At 47.2% G+C, this 23,383-nt stretch overlaps 1 protein-coding gene across 1 annotated transcript in view; it reads right to left on the bottom strand.

Moving 5' to 3' along the window:
* The window catches only part of NEK11 (NIMA related kinase 11), a 223,321-nt gene that overhangs the window by 172,876 nt on the left and 27,062 nt on the right, over window positions 1-23,383 (bottom strand). Inside the window, exon 3 of the mRNA XM_055136136.1 lies at window positions 4,367-4,532. Coding sequence (XP_054992111.1) covers window positions 4,367-4,532 — 166 coding nt within the window. The remainder of the gene's footprint in view (window positions 1-4,366; window positions 4,533-23,383) is intronic.

The raw sequence follows: 23,383 nt of genomic DNA on the forward strand, positions 1-23,383 counted from the left end.
GACTTGCCCAGAGGCGGAATGTCTGAGTCAGTGCAGCTGGAGTGGAGGCTGGGTGCCACCTTCTGAAAAGCTGCCAAGCAGCTGTGAAGTTGCGAGTCTGTGATCACACTCTGAGAACCATGGATCACATCCTAGCACTGGCGCTCACAGTGACTTCCCGAGTTGGACCATCCTAGCGTGGATAAGTAAGAAAACATCGTTGGCCTTAGCAAATGCGTTCTTACTTAGGAACAACTGAGAATCATGTCTGCAACTTACTCTCAAGTGGCTCGGGGGTAGGGGGAAGACAGAAGGAATAAATTGACAAAGTAAACGCATAAAATATCACCAACAGGAGAGCCAGACAATTAGTAAAGGGATTAAGATGCTTGCCTTGCATGCAGCTGACCCCAGTTCAATCCCCAGCATTGAATAAGGTCCACCAAGCACTACCAAGAATTAACCCTGAGCACAGAGCCAGAAATAAGCCCTGAGCATTACCAGGTGTGGCCCAAGTCCCACCCCACTCCCCAAATAAAGAAAAATGATTACCATTAGAAAATCTGGACAAAGGGTATATGAGAATCAATTATGTTCTTCCTATAATTTTTTCTGTTAGTTTAAAATTGTACCCACATTCAAAAGTCAATGCAGGAAAAGAAAGTCCTAGCTTGTAACCTAGACCTGTCCATACGATGGCCACTAGCCAATAAAACATAACCTCCAGCTCCTCGATCCCACGAGCTACCCATTAGCTGTTCAAGTCCTGTGAGGCTGGTGAATGAGATGGGAAGCACAAATACAGCACCTCTGCATCCTCACAGTCTCGCCTGGCAAATACTGCAAGCGAATGATGTTTTAAGACCAAGGAGGAGTCTGGAAAGTTCAATGTACCAAAAGTGGCACTAGAGTAGCAGTGATAATCAGAAGCAGCAGGAGTCAGTTGTTTCCCAAGCAAGACAGTGTTACTATCCGAATGGGGTAAAAACGAATGGGGAGTCAATGGGAGCAGATGAATCATGACGTAGCAATTTACAGAAACACCTGTGGTTTGACATGGATTAGTCACACAATCCCAGAGTCAATACTACCACCTTCACTATTCATTGATTTTCTCAACAATCCATTGGGTGAAGGAGAACTATCCTGCCCTGGTTCTTTTTTCCTTTCTACTCCACTTTTTTCCCTTTCTTTTCTTCTTTCTTTCTTTCTTTCTTTCTTTCTTTCTTTCTTTCTTTCTTTCTTTCTTTCTTTCTTTCTTTCTTTCTTTCTTCTTTCTTCTTCTTTCTTTCTTTCTTTCTTTCCCTTCCTTCCTTCCTTCCTTCCTTCCTTCCTTCCTTCCTTCCTTCCTTCCTTCCTTCCTTCCTTCCTTCCTTCCTTCCTTCCTTCCTTTCTTCCTTTCTTCCTTTCTTCCTTTCTTTTCTTTCTTTCTTTCTTTCTTTCTTTCTTTCTTTCTTTCTTTCTTTCTTTCTTTCTTTCTTTCTTTCTTTCTTTCTTTCTTCCTTTCTTCCTTTCTTTCTTTCTTTCTGCAAATGAGGAGAAAGACTTGGATGGAAGAGAAGGGAAGGACGGCTGCGGAGACTTGGCCAGGATGTGGAATCTCTCTCTGACAGTGTAAAGTGGGCCCCTGGTGTTGCCTTGATGGACACAGCAGCAAATGTGCAAAGCTTTGAACATCTCCTGTCTTTTTAGTTTCTGCCTCTCACATGCATAGCATCCTTGGGAACTCAGAAGTTTCTGACTCAGTGGGCCGGCCTTGTGTGCTAAAGAGCCTCCTGTAAATTGCCAGCCTCAGTCCCACACCCCAGAGAGAAACTGCAAAAATCACTCTGAAGTATGATGAGAATGCCATTTTTTTTAGTACATCAAATGAATGCATCGTTCTCCCAACATGCACTGGGCAAGGGACATGCTGAGAGCTACTCAGAAGAGGACCATTGTCAGGTATTTTCCCCTTGCCCCAAGTCTGGTCATGCCTCTCATCCACCTCAGCCTCTCTGCTTCATGTGACAATGGCCCCATACTTTCAGAAGCACGTACGGCTCAGTCCACAGTTACTGGAAGGGAAGTTGGAGGGCAGGGGAAAATGGGAAAACTGAAGTCATGAAGCACAAACAGGAGGTAAGACGGACACCTCCCACCCCCCCCCCCCAAAAAAAAAGCCTGATGACATGGAATTCAAGAACTGAACAAGGAATTCAGGGCTTGGACCTGTGTCCTAGCCTCTGCCAATGGTGTAAAAGTCTAAGCTCTTTGGAAGTCCCCCCCTGTAGGGTAACATTGGGTTTGTCCTTTCAGCCTTGCAGCAGGGAGCTTAGTTTACCTTAAAGCAATGTCCTTTCTGTATGAACACAGGAAGACAGTTAATATTCTGCTTTGTAACTTGGGAGCTGATTGACTCCAATAATATTTACTCCCGACATCTGTTTTCTCGACTCAGTTGCCCTTAGTTCCTAGCATCCCAAAACAGGGTCCCAATGAGGGACGGAATGGACAAATGGACCAACAAGAGCATTGTCATAGACAAATGATATAATGATGCAAAAGTAACGACGATACTAGGACCCTGCTGGGGTTAGGAAGACTAACCTGGCCTGAGGACTGTGGTCTGGAATATATAGTGAATATCCTCAGGAAGAACCAAACTTTAGGGGCTGGAGCAATAGCACAGCGAGTAGGGCATTCACCTTGCACGCAGCCACGCTGGGTTTGATTCCCAGCATCCCATATGGTCCCCCCGAGCACTGCCAGGAGTAATTCCTGAGTACAAAGCCAGAAGTAACCCCTGAGCATCACTGGGTGTGACCCCAAAATAAAAAAAATTAGAAAAAGAACCAAACTTTAAGTTTGATATATCTCTTACTGTGCTCATACAGAATGACATTGCTAGAAATATTTGAAGTAAATTTACTATAACTATTTAAGTGGATTACTAGCTGAGGAAGGAAGAAAGTGACACGCCCTTGTTTGGATCCACCCTTGAGCAGATCTCCTAGTAATCTGGAGTAATCTCTTTAGATGGGATTTTGTTAATCTCCTGGAGAAATGGTCTTACCCCTCTTTGTTGATTTGTTAATGTTCAACCCACCTTTGTGTCACCACCCTATGTAATTGGTATATAAACTAAGACTGTAAGCGGGAGAGAGGGCAGAGGCAAGACAGAAGACACAGGAGAAGACACAACAGAAGAAGCCCACAGAAGTGGAGAGAGAAGACAAAGGAGAAGACACAGAAGCAAGAGGAAGACACAGAAGCAGAGACAGAGAGAGGTCGGAAGAGACCAGAGGAGAGACTACAGAGACAGAGACAGAGATAAAGACAGAGACAGAAGAGAGGACAGCGGCACACACAGAAGCAGACCACAAAGGAGGAGCCATCCCAATCTGGTCCATACACAGTGGCTTGAGAGCACCGAACTCGAGCAGCGAGAGAGAGCGCCGCCTCGAGAGCCCTCGAACAACACACACATCAAATCCCACCCCCTCGTGCGCATGCCTTTGAATTTTTTACACCCCCCTCCGCCAAAAATCATCATCATCATCATCATCATCATCATCATCTTCTTCTTCTTCTTCTTCATCATCAAGTATCACTCAGCAACTCCTCTTTAAAATAGATTCACTTGAGGAGTCTGTGATCTGCAGGAATCCTTCCTTAGAGATGAGTTCACTGAGGGGCCCGAGCAATCCTACAGCAGGTAAAGCCCTGGCCTTGCATGTGGCCAATTCAGGTTCGGATCCTTGGCATTCAAGATAGTCCCCCAAGCATTGCCAGGAGTGACTCCTGACTGCAGAGCCAAGAGTAAGCCCTAAGCATCACTGGGTGTGGCTCAAAACATAAAAAAGGTGAGGGAAGAAATAAAAAGAAAGAAAGAAAGAAAGAAAGAAAGAAAGAAAGAAAGAAAGAAAGAAAGAAAGAAAGAAAGAAAGAAAGAAAGAAAGAAAGAAAGAAAGAAAGAAAGAAAGAAAGAAAGAAAGAAGGAAAGAGAAAGAAAAAAGAGAGAGAGAAAGGAAGGAAGAAAGAAAGAAAGAAAGAAAGAAGAAAGAAAGAAAGAAAGAAAGAAGAAAGGAAGGAAGGAAGGAAGGAAGGAAGGAAGGAAGGAAGGAAGGAAGGAAGGAAGGAAGGAAGGAAGGAAGGAAGGAAGAAGGAAGGAAGGAAGGAAGGAAGGAAGGAAGGAAGGAAGGAAGGAAGGAGGAAGGAAGGAAGGGAAGGGAAGAACTGAGATCATTGAGCCCCTTGCCATGTTTACTCCAAACTTCGAATGTGAGCAGCCAGAGTTCAGCCCAAGACTTGCTCTCTGACGCTTTGCAATGTTGCCTTACAGCGGTGTTTGACCGTGAACTGATTTTTATTAAGATTTCCGAAAACTAAGGCAGTGTGGCCTCACCTCACAGTATTCCGTGATAATGCAGAAGTTCTCTCGCTCCACGAAGCTGGCATGGAACTTGACGATGGCTGGGTGGTCCAGCTTGGCGAGCAGCTGGGCCTCCAGTGTGGCCTGCACAGTCTCGTTGGGATTGAGCTCGCCCACGGAGATTTCCTTCAGTACCTTCCTGCAGCCCAGAAGAAGGGGAGGGACATTAAGAGCCGAAAAGCTTATGCAAGAGCTAGAACCCAAGGCCCAGGGCCCCCTTGTGAATGCCCAGGTGCTGCTGCCAGGTTCGTGCCTGTGCTGGGCCGAGCCACCATTTCCCCTCAGGCCTCTGCCTCCACACCAGCATACCAGCCTAGCAAACCGGGCAGCAAAGGAGACGATCCCTGTCTCTCTAGAAGCTTCTCTCTCTCTCTCTCTCTCTCTCTCTCTCTCTCTCTCTCTCTCTCTCTCTCTCTCTCTCTCTCTCTCTCTCTGAATTCTGCATTTGTCAGCTTCTCTTCCTCTCGCTATTTCTCCCTGAATTCTACATTTCTTGCTGCTTTTCTCTGCCTCTGTTCCTCTCCGTATTCATTTCTTCCTGGTGTATATTACCATTCTATAAAGAGAGAAAATATGCCACTGTCTCTCTGGGTCTTTTTCTCTTCTCCTAACTTAGTTTCGTTGTTTTGGTTCAGTTTGGGGGCTACCCCCAGAGACGCTCAGGGGTTATTCATGGCTCTGTACTCAGGGACCACTCCTGTTGGTACTCAATATGGGGGGCTGGAGTGATAGCACAGTGGGTAGGGTGTTTGCCTTGTATGCGGCCGACCCGGATTCAATTCCCAGCATCCCATATGGTCCCCTGAGCACCGCCAGGGGTAATTCCTGAGTGCAGAGCCAGGAGTAACCCCTGTGAATTTCCGGGTGTGACCCAAAAAGCCCTCCCCCCAAAAAATTAGAGACCATGTGGAATGCTAGGGATGGAACCTGGGTCAGCCTCACTTAAGAGAAGTACCCTAACTACTGTACTATCACTCCAGCCCCAATTCCTGGCTTCTTCTTTTTGCCCTACTTTGCCTTTACAATGTCCTCTCACTGCTAAAATTTTCCAAATCTATCAACATAGTATTTGTAATATCTACTTTCCAAAACTATTCTGAACACACCACAAATGACTGCTACCATTAGTCAGGAGAAGAAAAAAAAAATTCTCAAAACATTGAAGAAAACGTTTAGGACCTTTAGCATAAATGTATGGATGAAATAAGAGCTCATTAAATTTTATCCAAATTATTCATTTTTAACTTATGATAATGCAGTGAGTAGATCCTAACATGATATCTTCCCATCCACCTAAGCAAGGAAAAGAGATAATAACGGACTAAACAAAGACAGGACCAGAGTACTAACTGGATTGCCAGCAAAAGCACTTTTTGTGTTGTTGTTGATTTGGAGACCACATTGATCGAGACTCAGTGCTAACTCCAGGCTCTGTGCTTACTCCTGATAGGTTTAGGGGATCCCATGGGATGTAGGGGATCGAACCCAGGCTGGCTTCCTACATGGCATATGGTCTACCTGCTGGACCATCACTGTGGCCCCAGGAAAAGCACTTTTGAGTACTAGCCCTGCGTGTACATAGAAGCTCTGATTGTTACATGAGCAGCAGCTGTTCAGTAAGGCAGGTTCTCTAGACTCACACTGAAAACAATATTCCTTCCTTTTCTTTTTTTTTTTTTGAACATTGGTGGAGGAATTGGTGCACACTATGATAAAAAATAAAGAAATAATTTTTAAAGTTACTCCCCGGGATATTTAATGAAAATATATGGCTAGTAGAAATTTCTCTTAATTGAAGGCTCTTGACCAAGTTCCAGATTAACCATGTTCTCTGTTTTGTTTTGTTTTGTTTTCTGACAGTTGCTGATCTTCCATGGCCCTCAACAGGGGATCACCTGGGGACAGGGGGTGCTGAGCACACCCCAACTTCCCATGAGGATACGGCACTTAACCAAGTCGTTCTGCTGGTTTCCCCATATTTGTTCTGGCCACTGTGCTCATTGTAAATTTGTAAAATTAAATGTGACAGACTGCTGAAAGATAAGCCTGAGAGTCAGGCTTTATCATCCTTGACTGGAGGGAGGGGAGAGGGGGAAACAATGGACTTCAAACGTTTACCAAAAAACCTTGATCATAACAAGCTGAAGAAAGAAAATGTGACTGAATTATCGGCAAGACCATTCTAAGAAGTTGGCAGAAAAATGGAAATTATCTAGTCCTGGAGACTGAGATGGCTCAGTTCCCATTCTGATCTATAGAAGGTAAACTTGGGCATAGTTTGTACCAAAAAGATGACGTTATTTTTAACTCAGGCACTTTACATGTGACCGTGGATCCCAAAATCAGAGAAACCACACAATATTTTTAAGTAAGCATTTCAGTTCTGTGGCCTCATTTTTTTTAAAAAAAAAAATCCCCCTACTTAACAAAATACTGGCATTATCACACTGGGTAGGATTCCTGTCATCTTAAAAAAGGTGACTGCTTGGTGTGAGAAGACACGAGGGGCCTCACAGGAGGGGTGGTGGAGTCAGTCCTTTCCTCCCCCCACCCCCCGCCCCAAGGAGACCCCGCGTCGGCACCCACAAATGTGTGCTCTGGCTACTCATCAGGTGGCTTAAACCATGATCCCAGAGACTCAGAAACAAATCTCGGAACCCAGTGGCTTTTGGCAAAAATCCCTCCAGGTTTAATTATTAAAATTTCAGAATTCCAAAATTGCGCGGCCACTATTGCGACTGTGCGACATCATATGCTATTCATAATCAGCATTAGAATGCAAATTGTCTAAATGTTGCCTTTTCGGCACATCTGAGTGCTGGGGTACAATCCCAAATAATAGTGGTGAGTCTGGTGTTGATATACTGAATGTAATCAAAGTAGAGAGAGAATAATGTGGAAATCATCTGCCACACAGGTAGGGGGAGGGTGTGGGATCGGGGGTATACTGAGGTTTTTGGTGGTGGAAAATGTGCACTGGTGAAGGGACAGGTGATTCATCATCGTATGACCGAGACTGAAACCCGAAAGCTTTGAACTGCTTTCATAGTGATTCAATAAATGAATTCATTAAAAAAAATTTTTTTAAAGGTGACTGCTTGGGCTCATAGCAATAGTTCAGCGGGGAGGTTGCTTGCCTTCATGCAGCTGAACTGGGTTTGATCCCGGCATCCCATATGGTCCCCCAAGCCTACCACAGGCCTTTCTCCTGATTCTGTACCCAGGGATCACTCCTCTACCCATTGCTGGCGGTAAAGGAGTGATCCCTGAGCACAGAGTTAGGAGGAAGGCCTGAGCACCACTGAAAACCAAAAAAATAAAACAAAACCAAGAAGAATTATTTGATTTAAAAGAAGAAGTATTTGATTTTAAAAAATTATTTGATAAAAATATTCCCTATTACTCATTTGGACTGGAGCGATAGCACAGCAGGTAGGGTGTTTGCCTTGCATGCGGCCGACCCATCCCTCTCAGAGAGTCCAGCAAGCTATCAAGAGTATCCCGCCCACACGGCAGAGCCTGGCAAGCTCCCTGTGGCGTAATCTGTATGCCAAAGACAACAAGTCTCACAATGAAAACATTACTGGTGCCCGATTGAGCAAATTGATGAACAATGGGATGACAGTGCTACAGTGCTACTAGTGATTTGATTTAAAATGGTCCCATGGGGTGGGAGGGGGGTATATTGGGGTTCTGGGTGGGGGAACAGGGGCACTGGTGAAGGGATGGGGATTTGATCATTATATGACTGAGACTTAAACCTTAAAGCTTTGTAACTTTTGTCATGGTGATTCAATAAAATAAAATTTAAAAAATAAAGTAAAATAAAATGGTCCCATGTCAGGGCCCGAGCTCGCCAGGGCTCTTGCCTTGCACAGAGCTGACCTGGCTTCAAATTCTGGAACACCCCCTATGGTTCCCAGAGACCCACCAGGAGTAAACTCCTGAGCACAGAGCCAGGAGAGAGCCCTGAGCACTGCCAGGTGTGGCCCGAAAACAAAAGACAAAACAAAACAAAAATGGCCCCGTGTTGAAAGTGGTTCTTTGGCCACGTGGATGCTGAAAAATGCATGGAACAGCCTACACAGCTCTGATTTTCTGGAACGTCCAAGGATGATAAAGCGACAGACAAGGTTTGTTACATCTTCATAGTGATTTTCCAGTAATTTCCATGCCCATCTCTCTGCAGGTGTGAAAGTCAGGGTGGTTAAGCGTGCCAATAGGGTCTTATGCAAACCAAACCTGCAGGGTTTTCTTTCTTTTTGAAAATTTTATTTAGACAATTATTTCCTTATTATATTTTTTATTGAATCCCTGTGAGATACACAGTTACAAAGATAATCATGATTGGGTTTCAGTCATACAATGTTCCATCACCCATCCCTTCACCATGTACATCTCCCACCACCAATGTCCCCAGTTCCCCCCATCTCTCTCTCTCTCTTTCTTTTCTCTTTCTTTTCACCTCTCTCTCCTCTCTCTCTCCCCCCTCTCTCCTCTCTCTCTCTCTCTCTCTCTCTCTCTTTCTCTCTCTCCCCTCCCCCCTCCCCTTTTAGGCATTATGGTTTGCAATGCAGGTACTGAAAGGTTATCATGTGTGTCCCTTTACCTACTTTCAGCACTCAGTTCTTGTCCAGAGTGGTCACTTCTACCTTTGGCACGAGCGGTCCCTTCTGTATCCTAGCTGCCCTCTCCCCACCACTGCTTGTGGCAAGTTTCCAACCAGGGACCATTCTTCCTGGCCCTTGTTCCCACTGTCCTTACTAGGGTATTAGTCTTGTACTATGTTAGTTTATGTCCCACAAATGAATCCAACCATTCTCCGTCGACCCCTCTCCTTGTGCCTCATTTCATTCAGCCCTACACTCTCCGTGTCCCCCTATTTATATGTGAATTTCAAAACTTAATTTTTCCGAGTGTCTGCGTTGTATTTGCAGGTTTTTCTTTGTTTTGCTTTTTATTGTTGTTTTTGCTGGCAAGGAACAGATGGCTAAAGGAACTTTTAATTAAAAATAAACAATTAAGATACCTATTTTCCCCGGCAAACATCAACAACTGTGTCACGGAATGAGCTCTGACACCTAGTTCACCAAGCTGCAGCTGGTGGCCTGATGGAAAATATGCAGAGCAGCTCTCTTTGCCCTGAGCTTAGCAGGCAGCGGTGGGGCTACAGAGTCGGCTCACAGAGTCACCCCTGAGACAGACCCCGGAGGGAGTCACCTGCCTTCCCTGGGCTGTGTCGCTGAGCAGAGGAAGAGACGCTCCCTGCTTCTCTGAGACTCCAGCAGCCAAAGCCAACACAGAAGCTCACCAATCAAGGGAGCTTGTCGCCGGCCTAGGACTCTCTCTGTGGCCACTTCTTTTTTTTTTTCTTTTTGGGTCACACCTGGCGATGCACAGGGATTACTCCTGGCTTTGCACTCAGGAATTACTCCTGGTGGTGCTTGGGGGACCATATGGGATGCTGGGAATCGAACCTAGGTTGGCGGCGTGCAAGGCAAACACCCTACCCTCTGTGCTATCACTCCAGCCCCTGTGGGCACTTCTAAACTGCACGCCAGACCTTGATGCCTCCGCTGCTCAGGAGAAACTTCAGGAGGGCAGCAAGTCGGGGCAGCCCCGTGGGCTCCCTTGCTCTGCAGACTGATCTACATTCCTGCTGGCCTGCCCCTTTCTTTTCAACATCGGTAGTAGACTGAAAAACGTTGGGGAAAAAGGCTCTAGAAATAAGGGGAGACTCTTGCTGCTGCCATTCCCACTGAGGCTGAGGCGTTACACTGACCAAGGGCTGTTGTTCCCAGATTTTTCTTGGCAAGTTTTGCACTTTGCTCCCTGTGCCACAGCCTGGGGGCATCTTCAGTGAAGCAATGACATTACCGAAAGCAGATGAGCTGAATCCTTGCAGATGAGTTGAGTCCTTTTGGTTTTTGGTCCAAAAGAGATGCCAAGGGCAAAGAGAAAAGGTCGGAAGGTGCATCTGATTGGTGGGTGAGGGTCCTTCCTGAGCTCAAGGGGGGGGGGGCAAGAAAACTAGGTACACAGAGTCCTGGAGAAAAGCCTCAGTTCCTAGACTGGGTCCAGAGAAGGGCACGGAACCAGAACTCGTGGGCAGGGAGCCTTAGAGTTACCCTGTTATCTTCCCAAAGGTGGCCAGAAGGCCAAGGACCTCCCACTTCTTACATGCAGAAAAGGGCAGGAGCTGAGCAAAGGGGTTCAAAGAGCAGGTGAGAAGAGGGTCGAAGAGCAGTGATGTCTCCAGTACCCCAAAGAAGGGCCAAGCCACCGTCACCACCTCAGGGAAGGCCGGTGGGCCAGAGAGACTGGACAACTTTGCACTTTCTAGAGAGAAGCAGAGCGAGCCGCCCCCTCCCTGCAAGCTAGCCATCACCCATCCCTGATTGCTCAGGTGTTAATAAGCGCCTACTGGGGGTGTCTGCACTGCAGTGGACACTGGGGTTTTGTGTTCCTGGGGAAGAGAGTACCAGACAAGCAAATGTGTATGACTTAGTGTAGGTATTTACCTGTGGTTACGGAGACCGGAAGCACTGGCTGTGTGCAGCTGTGTACTTGGGCCAGTTACAGCCCAGCACTGCATCTGTCACCAAGGTCTGTTCCATCCAGACCACCTCGACCCACCCCCACACCCCACCCCTTCCTGCTGGTCACCGTCATTGCCATTATCCTCCTTCTCAGGGAAAGGCAAAACAGAACCACCAGATTTCCCCTCGCCATTCTGAAAAGCTGTCCATCAAGGTAGAAACCATAAAGTTGGGGGGAATGGACCCACAGAGGGCAGAGCCACAGGAAAAAGACTTTCTGCTTAGACAGGAGACTGATTACTTATTTTTGTGGGGGCTCTTCTGTGTCATTTAGTTTGGGGGTTTTGCGTCCGCCTTCTGTTCTGCAAAGAGATGATCAAATCTGCTCGGGGCTTTGAAGATCAGGCTTCCTCCACCCAGCCAGACAGCAATTGCTTGCCATAATCCTCTTTTCTTGAATGATAAGCTCCTGTTCTTCTCATCTGCAGGGACATGCAGCCTCATGATAGGACGAGATGGAAAGCAACCCCTGGACAGCATCCTCGTGATCCATCATCCATCAGGCATCATGCACCAGGTGCCGCTGGCTTTGTGTGGGAGCTGCTGAGGCCTCCTGCAACTCTTTGTTCTTCTAATCAGCCGAGACAACCCCACTTCGTGCCGTTCTCTCCACCTCACTCTCAGGGCAGGGAATGGCACCAGAACCCCAAGATTTAGAGCCTCCCCACCTTCTGCCAGCTCCTGGTCTATGGGACCTGCCTTCCCCAGAGAGTTGAAGACTGTCTGACTGAGAGAAACCACGGCACCCCTCCTCGTGGAGCTGGGTTACATTGAGTGTGCCCACGCCCCAGGGACTCTGCTTGGGAGTGGGCTGGGTGCAGAGACATAGGCCAGGCTTCCCTCTTTCATGAAGAGCTGGTGTGGCTAAGAGATAGTGAGGCTCGATTCAGGGGTGCACGCACCACCGAGAAACCTGGTCTGTTGGACTTACTGCAGAGTGGGCCTCAGGCCTGCTCCCTGAGTCATCCTGCCACTGTGAGGGCGTGTTCCCAAAGCGAGTCTGTGTCCCAGAGGGATTCTGTGTCCCAGAGGGAGTCTATGCTACAGAGGGTAGCTGAATAAAGCGTCACATAGAAGAGGGCTCTGTGGGTTTACAACACCTGAACAGACTATGGAAGTTCATAAGCAGGTGACTGGCTACATGTTTTAACTTGCCCTAAGAGCATGTTTTTAAAGTGAAGACATTTCTTAAAAGTTAAATTTGGGGAGGCTGGAGTGATAGCACAATGGGTAGGACGTTTGCCTTGCATGCAGCCGACCCGGGTTCAATACCCAGCATCTAATATGGTCCCCTGAGCACTACCAGGAGTAATTCCTGAGTGAATGAGCCAGGACTAACCCCTGTGCATCGCTGGGTGTGACCCAAAAAGCAAAAAAAATTAAAAATAAAGTTAAATTTGGGGGGGCTTGAGTGATAGCACAGCGGGTAGGGCATTTGCCTTGCACGTGACCAACCCGGATTTGATTCCCAGCATTCCATATGGTCCCCTGAGCACCTCTAGGAGTAATTCCTGAGTGCAGAGTCAGGAGTAATCCCTGTGCATTGCCGGATGTGACACAAAAGGCAAAAAAAAACCACAAGTTAAATCTGGGGCTGGAGAGATAGTACAGCAGGTAGAGTGCTTGCCTTGCACACAGCTGACCCAGCTTCAATACCCGGCACCCCGTATGGTCTCCAAGCTCTGCTAGGATTAATCCTTGAATGCAGAGCCAGGAGTAACCCCTGAGTATCACCGGTGTGGCCTGAAAACAAACAAACACACAAAAGTTAACTTTGGGTCTGGCGATGTGGCTCAGTAATCAGTGGTAGAGCACCTGAGTGGTATATGTGAGCCTGAGTTCAACTCTCACATGCCCAATCGTGGTTCTCAGCCCTGCCCCAGTGATCCCAGGCACCATGAGTATGTCCTCTATTGTACCATTGACAAATGTGTGTCAGCACTAAAACCAAGTGTGCATGATTACTACACTGAGTGTGTGCAAACACGACCACTGTGTGTGGACATGATAACCAAATGTGGGATCATTACAACTGAGTGTGTGAACACTACTACCAAGTTTGGGCAAACATCACAACCAAGTGTGTGCCAACATGACGACCAAGTGTGATCATGACCCTCAAGTGTATGAACACTACCACTGAGAGCATGCAAACATGACACCCACGTGTGTTGAGGACACTACAACCAAATGTGTTATCATTACTACTGAGTGTGTGAGCACTACAATCAAATGTGTGTGATCACTACAACTGGTGCGTGAACACTACAATCAAGTGTGCATGAACACTACAACCAAATGTGTGATCACTACAACTGGGTGTGTGGTCACTACAATCAAATGTGTGTGATCACTACAACTGGTGCGTGAACACTACAATCAAGTGTGCATGATTGTAGCAATGTGCGATCACTACAACTGAGTGTGTGGTCACTACAACTGTGTGGTCACTACAACTGAGTGTGTGTGAACACCAAAATCAAATATGATCAATTATGTGTAAACACTATGCCGTGTGTGATCACTGCGCTGTGTGTGTATGCACCATGGCCATGGATCTGGTACCAGAGAGTCCCACAATCAAAATGTGCAAACACTGCAACCAAGGAAATGATTTCTGGACATCACAACAACAAAGGGAAGGGGAAATAACACACTGCACAAAACTCACTCGACTCAAAATTTTTAAACAATGGATTAAAAACCTCAGATAAATGCTGAGAATCTGAGACTTTGCTACAAACCCCCATGGGCTCCATTGCGCTTTGAAAGGTGCTGAGCCCCCGAGCAACAAAGATCCTGTTTATGTCAGCGACAAGATGAAGGAGTGTGACAATGTCAGGAAGGATATGAGAGAATAATTTACCATAGATAATCGGGTTAGCTTTTGCTACGACTGTTATACGCTCCAAATTTACAATTAATATTAAGCTAATATTCGAGATGCACTGCTCTAATGCATAATTCATCTCGGCTTTTTATTTTCAGAAAACATTTGTGAAACTACTAGAATTGTGGATTTCAATGAGATAATCAGATGTGGTGCGAAGCCTGCCATGAAATCAAGATATGGTGACAAATTGAGTCTTAAAAAGGAGCAAAAACTGATTAGCTCCATTTCTTCGACTAGGTACAAGTGACAAAGGATAATCCCTGTTTAAAGTAAAATTAAATTATGATCCATGCAAGAAAGAAGTTGATGCTCCTAAAATAATAATTTAAAATAATAAGTTAAAAATAAATTAAACAGCCATCTAGGGCTTCAGTGACATAAAGTCCCCAATCTTCACGTGTAGCGGGTGCTGGAATAAAAGACAGTCAGCCTGGCAAGAGTTACTATTTCTAAACAACAGTCTTTATGATTTTGTCATCATAGTGGTAGCTGTACTTTGTGAACTAGTGCAAGAACTCTCCGGCTGGCACGTAAAGCAGGCTGGTGCTGTAGTTAGTTCTGAGAAGGTAAAGCAGGGAAAGAAAACCCTGCTTTGGCACACTTCCAAGACAGGGTTTGAGCAACTGATTCTGGGTTTGGGATCTTTTTTGCTGAGATGCGGTTATACTGAAATCAACGGCTTACTTACAGTTCAGAAAGGTAGCAGTAACCTTCAAATTAGAGTGAGCTTGAATTAGGATCTTCTCCTAGAAGGGACCTGGCTGCCCTGACCAGCTTCATGTTTCACAGCCAGAAGCTGAGTGGAGAGCCTGAGCAAATATGGTATTCCAGGACCTTCGAGCTTTGTTGCAAGGTAGCAGTGCAGAACCCGTCTTGCCTCCTCCCCACTCCAAAGAGCCCTCGAAAGCTCAGCACAGCCCCCCTACCCTCCCCAACACACACACACACCACATCCCGATACCAGCCAAGGAGGCCCAAAAGGGATCCTGGGGGTGTCTCACCAACCAGCATGGTTTCTAGAGACGCTGGGATCGACCTGAGGACGGTGCAAAGCTCAAGAGAAAGAAAGCACAATGTCTGCAGAAGACGCCGAGAAGAGACTCAGCTCAGGACAAGCCGCTCCAATGTCACCCCGCAGACAAGTCGCTGGTCTGGTCTGTAGAGGGGTGGGGTGGCCAGAGCCTGCACCTATCTCATGGGTCCAAGGGGACGCACACCGGACCCCTTCCCTTCTGTTCAATGTCCCTGGAGGAGGAAGAACAGGTGCCCCTTGCCCTGCAGACATTTCCCATCACTTAACTGACGACATCCCGACATCCGTATATTACACTCTGCCTCCAGCTAGGAAGTAAACAGAGAACAGTAGAGGAGTGGCCGGCCCCAGGTGCCCCATCCCCACCTCAGAGATCTGAGTCGTGCTGCGACTTCAACCCCTCAGGGCAAATGGTGGAGGTTCTATTAGTGAGAATTCACGGGAGACAGAATTCCAGCTTCCCAGAAATGACGAGCTTTGCAGTCTAATTCAAGGAAAGCCACGCAGCCCCTGCCGTGGGCGCCGCTTCTAAACTCGGGTGTGAGTGCCCTCCACGCGGCAGTCCCACAGGGATCTGCAAGGCAGTGCGGGGACCGGTCATCCTGGGAGCATGCCGGGTACTGGGGAAAGGTGAAATGAATATTCCAGAACCAGGTCCAAGAGCGGGGAGAAGCATGTGCCACAGCCCATGGAGTGAAGCATACGGAGACCGGGCACTGCCCGAGACAAGAGCCAGTGTCCACACGGCTGGAGCGATAGCCCAGTGGGCACGTGGCAGGGGGCACTGGCTGCCCGGCACTCTGGAGTCTGGGATCTTGGGCCGCTTTGCCTGTGCCGCCTCGTGTGAGTCCATCAGGATTCAGCCCTAGCGATCTCCTCGCCACCAAAGAGCCCAGCAGAAGTACTGGCCACGTTGGTGGAAGAAAGAAACTTAAATAGCACGGTAAATAAATACAACATGAAGTCCACTGAGATTGTTCATGCCCTCCCTTCCCTCTGCTTTTGCTGCCATGCCTGGGGCTCACACGGAGGGTTGTAGCGCAGCAGAGATGGCCTACTTGTGGCACCAGGGGCCAGCAGAGCCACCGGGATTGTAGTCAGGCCACAATGAGAGGAGCCTGGCTCTGTTGGGGAAGGGGGTCCCAGGTCGGGTGAAGCACCTGCTTGACCTGTAAGAGGCCCCGGGTTCTGTCCCTAGAACAAAATAAACAGTGGTTCATGAGTCACAGCTCTGAAGGTCACAGGGAACTGGGGTTAGTTACCTCCCCAATCTCACCATAAGGCATGATTCCATGTGGCAGCTAGAGAGCTGCTGAGAGTCCGGGTTGTGAGACAGCAGGAAGGCTGTAATACGCCAGCTTCCGGCGGTCCCCTGTATTCAGGCCTGAGGACCTCACTTCAAGGGGGATGCTGTCACCGAAGTGAGCCTAAGGACTGATAAATAATACGTGCAAAGGTCTTGGGGCTGGAAACATAGTATGGCAGGCAGGGCTCTTGCCTTGCATGTGGCCAAGTTCGATCCCCAGTGTCCCTTGTGTTCCCCTGAGCCCTGCTGGAAGTGATTTCTGAATGCAGAGTTAGTAATAAGCCTTGAGCATAGCCAATGTGCCCCCCACCCCTCCAAAACAAAACAAAAAAACAAAAAAGAGAAGTGAAAGGGTCTTAAAATTCAAATGCTGGTGGAAAATGTGCACTGGTGAAGGGATGGGTGTTGGAACATTATATGACTGAAACCCAATCATGAACAACGTTGGAACTCTGAAAAAATTTTTAAAAATTTAAAAAACATCAGAATGCCCATGAAGTAGAGGAACAAGATGACAGAGCTAATATGTTTTGTGCAATAACTTGTGAAAATGGGCTGTGCACATGGTTCATTAAACACTTACAGCCACATAACATTATTCTCCCCCATTTAACAATAAGACGGATAGGTCAGGTGATCATTCAAAGTGGAGATGATGAGACATAAATGCCGAGGAGTGAATCGAAGGCCCAGGCCCTTTCTGTTTTATGACTGTCACTTCCATCCAGCAGGTAAGATGCTGTGAGTATCGAGGGAGAATTTGAGAAAGGACACTAGGAGTCAGTCAGGCAGTTCCTATCCAGCCCAGGGGTCCTGCCTTCTCCTGCCTCTCTTGACTTAGCCAGCCCCATGCTGATTTCTATTCCTGTAATCACGGCTTCCTCATTCTCTTGGGGGCAAAGCTAGGGATGGTTGGGTGCCACCCTTGTCCTTTCTTGCCTGACTGGACAAGAAGTACTTGGTAGACTAGAGCCATGTCCAATGTGGTTTATTTTTATTTATCAGAGCCTCTTTGTTGAGGCACAATTCACCTACCATAAAATTCACTCTCCCAAGGTGACTACCTCAGTGGTTTTGTGTAACTCCCAGCCACAACCATTGTCGCTCCTTAATTCGAGAACATTTTCATCATCCTTGCTACCTGCTGAGCTGATCTTTCTCTCTCTTTCAGCACAGTCCAGATATTTACAGGGTTTGAATTATACAGCATGAGATATGTGTGACTGACTTCTTTCACTTAACATAACATTTCCAAGATTGATCCACATTGGAACAATCACTTGTATCACTTGCTGTCCGGTTGATCTTTGATTTGCTTGAGCGGGTGCCAGTAATGTCTCCACTTGTCCCTGTCGCGTGCTAGTGCAGCCCAATGATATCTGCTCGCTCCAGGAACAGGAAGAGCCTCAAATCGTTCATTCAGGGATTTGATGAAGAAATCTGACCATCTGGTTGGTGGGAGGCCACTTGGTCTTCTGACGTCCCGTGGAATCCAGTCGGTAACAGCTCTAGTCCAGCGGTCATCTCTGAATCGCATTACAATTGGAATAATATTTCTCTTAGTTTTTACGATTCAGCAGGTTGGTACTTGCCTTGCATGCACAGTTCAATCCCTGGCACCACATAGGTTACCCAAGCTCTGCCAGAAGGGATCCCTGAGCGTAGGGCCAGGAGTAAGCCCTGTGTGGACCCCAAGCCCTAGTATGGAAAATCTGCCTCTTATTTATCCATTTGTCAGCTGATGGGTACTTGGGTTGTTTTCCCTTTGTGTCTCCGGTGACTAACACTGCTATAAATCTGCATGGGCCTGTTTTTGCATGGCTACATGCTTTCCTTTCTTGGGTGACACAGTGGAGAGGAATCTTGGGTCACATGAGAACCCCTTGTTTGACATTTTAAGAAACTGGCAGATTGTTCTGCCAAGTGGCTGTACCATTTTACATTGTTGTGTGAGGCTATTTGTCTACACCCTCACAGATGCTCAAATAAATCTCTCTGATTCTAACCATCCCAGTGAGTCTTGTGGTGGCTTTGATCTGCAGACTCCTAATGGCTCCTGATCTTGAGTATTTTTTTTCCACATGCGTTCTGGCCATCTGTAGAGCTTCCTCCATGAAATAAATATCCCCATTTGCTTCTATTTTCCCAGACCCTTCGTGAGAACTGAGCACTCAGGAAGCACTCAATAAACAGAAGTCCTAGACCACGTGGAGCAGAATCCCCCAGAGCCCCTAGATGCCAGCTGTGATACCTACTGATGTGGAAGCAGAGGTCCCCCACCCCCCCATACTGAACTTCATAACTACTATAATACACTGAACTAAAAATCTTAAATACTGAAACACCAATAATTCATTCAGAAGTAAACATGTCAAGAATGGAGTTCAGTGGTAGAGTGTTTGCCTTGTATGTATGAGGCCCTGGGTTCAATCCCAAACACTGCCTAAAATAAAACACAAAGCTCAAAGAGAGGTAAATATGTGCTCTGTCCCATTCTAGACTGCAGCAGTAGGACTATGGATTAGAATCAGAGGCAGGAGAAAGTCACCTCATTAGCAGGGGTCAGCTGTGCTTAGCTGGCCTACCCGACAAGCAAGCCACTGAAGGGAATCTCACCTTGGTGAGAGGTGGGGCTCTTTGTCAGGAAAGGATGCCATTTCTGTATCTGGTAGGTGCCGTTAATTTCAAAATATACGGCCTTGGGATCAGATAACAGATCCTGGTACTATCTAAGATGGATTGAGTCACTACTAACCTCATCTTCAGCCTGGGGTTCTGACCCCCATAAAGAACACTTTGCTACCCATCCATCTGATCCAGACCACCTTCCACAGGAACCTGCTAGTGATGCCTCCCGTCAGCCCAGGGAGAGGAGGGAGTAGGGGGAGGTGGTGATCACACAGGCCAGAGAGGGAGAACTTGATGATAGAATGCCCTGAACATAGGGGGCTTAAGGTCATCGACATTTGCCAGGAGGGATGCAAGAGCCAGAAGAGGTTTGGGTAGAGTGGCATGATGAAGGGAGAATCATGAAAAAGGGCCATTCATCAGCTTGAGGAAAGAGTGGAGAAGCCCTCCAGTCACTGAATATCTGCAGAAGAAAATTGAAGAACTTAAGAAGACAAAGGGGAGTGGGGAAAGCAGAGGTGAACCTGGAGGGTCCCTTGGGAAGAAGTGATTAGTGACCTAAACAAGCATGCAGTGGAGGCCAACTGCAGGGGATGATCTTTGCCAGATTCTGACTATTTGTTCCAAGTCAGACACTGGAGGGATACCAAAGGACGTTTCCTGTAGGCCTGGGGAGATAGGAACCCGCACCATGGCTGAAAGATGATGGCTTTCATCTGAAAGAGGGGACTGTCAGTCTTTTGTTCTTAGACTCTGGGGAAAATGAGAAAAGTAGGCGGAATGAATGCGAAGCCATACCTACACTTAATCCTTTGCCCCTGAGAACAGGGTTCTGGATAAACTTCCACACAGTTAATCACCAGAAAGCTACATAAATTGCCTCTGTGAGAAAAACAAGGTGAGTCAGCTAACAGGGACCAGACCAAGTGTCTTTCCTCTCATTAAACATGGCCTCCGGGACCTCTATATCTAAGATTTCATGTGAGGTTACAAAGATCTATTCGAGCAAGATGATGGCACTCTTGCAAACGATTTTCAGGCCTTCGTAATCAAAGTAGTTCAGCTCTATTGATTGCTCCTGAGCGATGCCAGAGGTCTGTCACTTGGGGAAATACTCTGTGTCCTTCCTCCATGCCAGCAGTGTCCCTGGTGGCAAGGAGACCTGTGATGACTCAGAGGTCCCAGGGATCAGCAGGGCCTGTAACTGCTCTGCTGTCATTGGCTGAAAATTCTCCTTCCTTCTTAACGAGAGGTCCTGCATTTTCATATTGTGCTGGACACTCACATTAAGTAGCCAGTCCTACCAGTGTCATTCAATTAGAAGCGAATTCTAATTGTCTCTGGCTACACTCATCAACCTCATCCTGGGTCCCTTCTGCTCCCACACACTGAACAAGGTGAGCAGGACTCAAGTTTCTCCATCCTTTGTGTGTCTGACTCTGGCACAGATGCAAGTGGGAGGGGCTTAGAAATGTCCATGGAAACATCTTTCTTGCAAAGATGCAGATCGGTGCTCAGAGCAATGCCCATGCCCCAGAGCGGCTCACTTGAAAATGAACTTTCCAAGGTGAGCAGAAAAGGCCAATCAAGCGGAAACCCACAATGCGGACCCTTGGAGAGAAGTGCAGTGGAACAGACATAATCACGCCATGCAGAGGGGTTGGCACTTGTTCATGAAAGGAGCGCAGGAGAAATTAAAGGTACATTTACAGACTCTCGGGGAATGATGAGATTCTCTGGGGGCACTATCAGCACCTTCCAAAGTCAGCTTTAATTTCTTGTGGGATGATACTTCTAAGGGTCTAACCCAGAGACTGGAGACTTAAGGTTAAGGTGATAGGGGGTTAAAACACAGGGTTAAGGTTGGCCTTGCAAGACGCCAAACTCACTTATATCCAAGCACCACATAAGGTCCCCTGAGCACTTCCAGGAGAGATTTCTAAGCAGACCAAGGAGTAAGCCCAAGTACTGCCAGGTGTGGCTCCAAATCCCCTAAAATATGCAAAAATAAAACACTAAACTGTTATGGAAACACAACTATATCTCAAAACAGTTTTACCCTAACTCTCCAAGAGGCTTAACGTTTTTCTTTTCAAGAAAATAGTTTTATTCTAATGCAATTATTAAAATAAACCAATGTGTAGAAATCTTCTTGTTGCATTTGAATTCTCCAGCTCTAGAAAGCAAACCCTTAAAATAAAGCTCAAGCTATTCAAGGTCATTTCAATGAGCTAGAAAAATAGCATTCATGGCTCGTCGGGACTCGAAAGTAGCCAGACTGCATTGTTTACTTGGATTATTCTTTAAAACAAAAACAAAAAACAAAAATCTTTTTTATTTGAAGCCTCCTCATGAAATTTATAATGGTAAATGTAATAATACTGCTGAAGTACTTCTTTTTTTCCAAAAGAAGATGGAAAATGACCTAAAAGATAGATTTCTAGGATTAAAGGTATTATCAGCTTTATGGACTTCAACTTCAATCAATTCTCTCTTCACAGAAAATGAAGACAAAAAGAAAAACAAATCCTTAATCAATGACAAATTTTGTTTTCCAAATGTAAAGGTTTAACCCTCCATTAGGATGAAGGAAGTCTGAGTCTCTTCTCTGTTCTCTGTTCTAGTGATCACTTCGCCCCTGGCCACATACCTCTCCTTCCTTAACCCCAGTCCCCCCCACTTGGACAGGGACTGTGACGGTCTCAGGACTGAACAAGCAAGTAGGGAATTGGGATGGTGGCCTCAAGACTGTTCAGGAGATGAGGCGAGTGGACAGGTTCTGATTTTCCACAGCTCTCAGTCCTCGGCCCCAACAGGGATCCCCTCCTGTCTACTGAGCCCTGATCCAGAGCTGGTGTTCCTGTCTCTGAAATTGGGGTCCAAGAACAGGAATGCAGCTTGGCCACCCCCCAGCCCGCCCCACACACACCATGACTGACTCTGAAGATGGGGAAGGCAACTTCCCTGACCTCGCCACTTTGTTATCTTCCCTCAGGACAGGAACTGGGGACCCTGGGTGACACCGCTCCACCTCTTAGCCGAGGGACAGTGTGGCTCTGTCCCCTGTGAGTCCCAAGAGAGGACACGCATGAGAGAGAGATTCATATCAAAGTCACCAGGGAGTTCTAAACATCGTGGCACTCGGCCTCTCTTCTCTGTGGAGATGACCCAGTCTCGGGGTAACACCTAGGAATAGTGGCCACTGCACTGAGGCCCGTCTGCTCCCACAGAGATGCCACTCATGAGGGTGTCGGAGGCTTCAGTTCCCCAAGTGGAGGGTTTCCCTAAGGGGCTCCCTGGCAACGGGATCTGGTGTGGACGGGAGTACACTGAGGTGGCGCTGCTGAGAAGAAACAATCTTTTCAGGCACATGGTGAAGCTGAAGTGTGAAAACTTGATATCCCGAATTCCTAACAACCTAGGGAGACCCTGTCCACGAGGGCAGCGCTGGCCAGTGTCCCCCATCCCAACACCACGGCACCCTTTCATCCCACAGACAAAGCATTTGCGCCCACAAGGTCAGCCTCACTGCTACACAGTCCCGGGCAGTGAGAGGAAGTTCTACCTTCCCAGGGGCGCTGTGCACCCCTTGCCTCCCCGTTGTCCTCTTCCCAGACTTCCTCATCCCTCACTTACATGGATCCAACTCCACGGAGGAAGAACCAGACCGATACACAGATCCAGCCTCAGCAAAGCTGCCCAGACCTGCTGCAAACCTGGAGGTGGGGGACGGGGACGGGGTGCTCGTCTGCTACCGGGAAAACAAGAGCCACAGAGGGAGGTTTGACCCCACACAGGCTGCTCCCAGTTATCTTTTCTCCTGGGTGCTCCGTCAGTCACTCCATCATTTTCCTACCACATGTTATCCCAATGATCCGCTCCCATTTACCGCCGAGATGCCTGCCAGAACGGTCTGTCCTTCCCACCGTCACATTCCTGCAGCACAGAACCAGTTTCCAAGATCAGGTCAAGCTCTCCCTGGAACGCACAGTGAGTGCTACCTTATCCCAACCGTCCAGTACTGTCTTCTGGGCCAGGATTCCACGCTGAACGCCACACATCCCTGTGACATGTCTCAAAGCTGATCCCTTGTCCCCCTCTTTCCCCGGTGTCCATTTCACTCAGCCTTGGCGAGGGGCTGGAGGTTCTCTGCTCCATGAGTTTTCTGTGCTTTGTATCCGAGAGTCCATCTGGAATGGATCTAGATTTATCTGTATTTTTTTGTTGTTGTTGGATTTGCTCCACCAGCATCATCCCCTAAAGACCCACCCAGCTCATGGTGTTGCAGATGACAAAAATTCTGTTTCTTTTCATGGCTGAGTAGTATCCAACTCTATGGCAAATTTATAGTTATGTATTTATAACTCATACATATGCACGTATATGTAAGCAGGTACACAATACATAACAGCATATGTGCATTCCTATGTTCTGGATCAATACCATATATTTCCATTCATCTATCAGTGGTGAAACTGTTTTCACATCTTGATTATTCTACAGGGGCTGGAGCGATAGCACAGCGGGGAGG

This window comes from Sorex araneus, chromosome 4 (genome assembly GCF_027595985.1).
Source record: "Sorex araneus isolate mSorAra2 chromosome 4, mSorAra2.pri, whole genome shotgun sequence".
Lineage (NCBI taxonomy): Eukaryota > Metazoa > Chordata > Mammalia > Eulipotyphla > Soricidae > Sorex > Sorex araneus.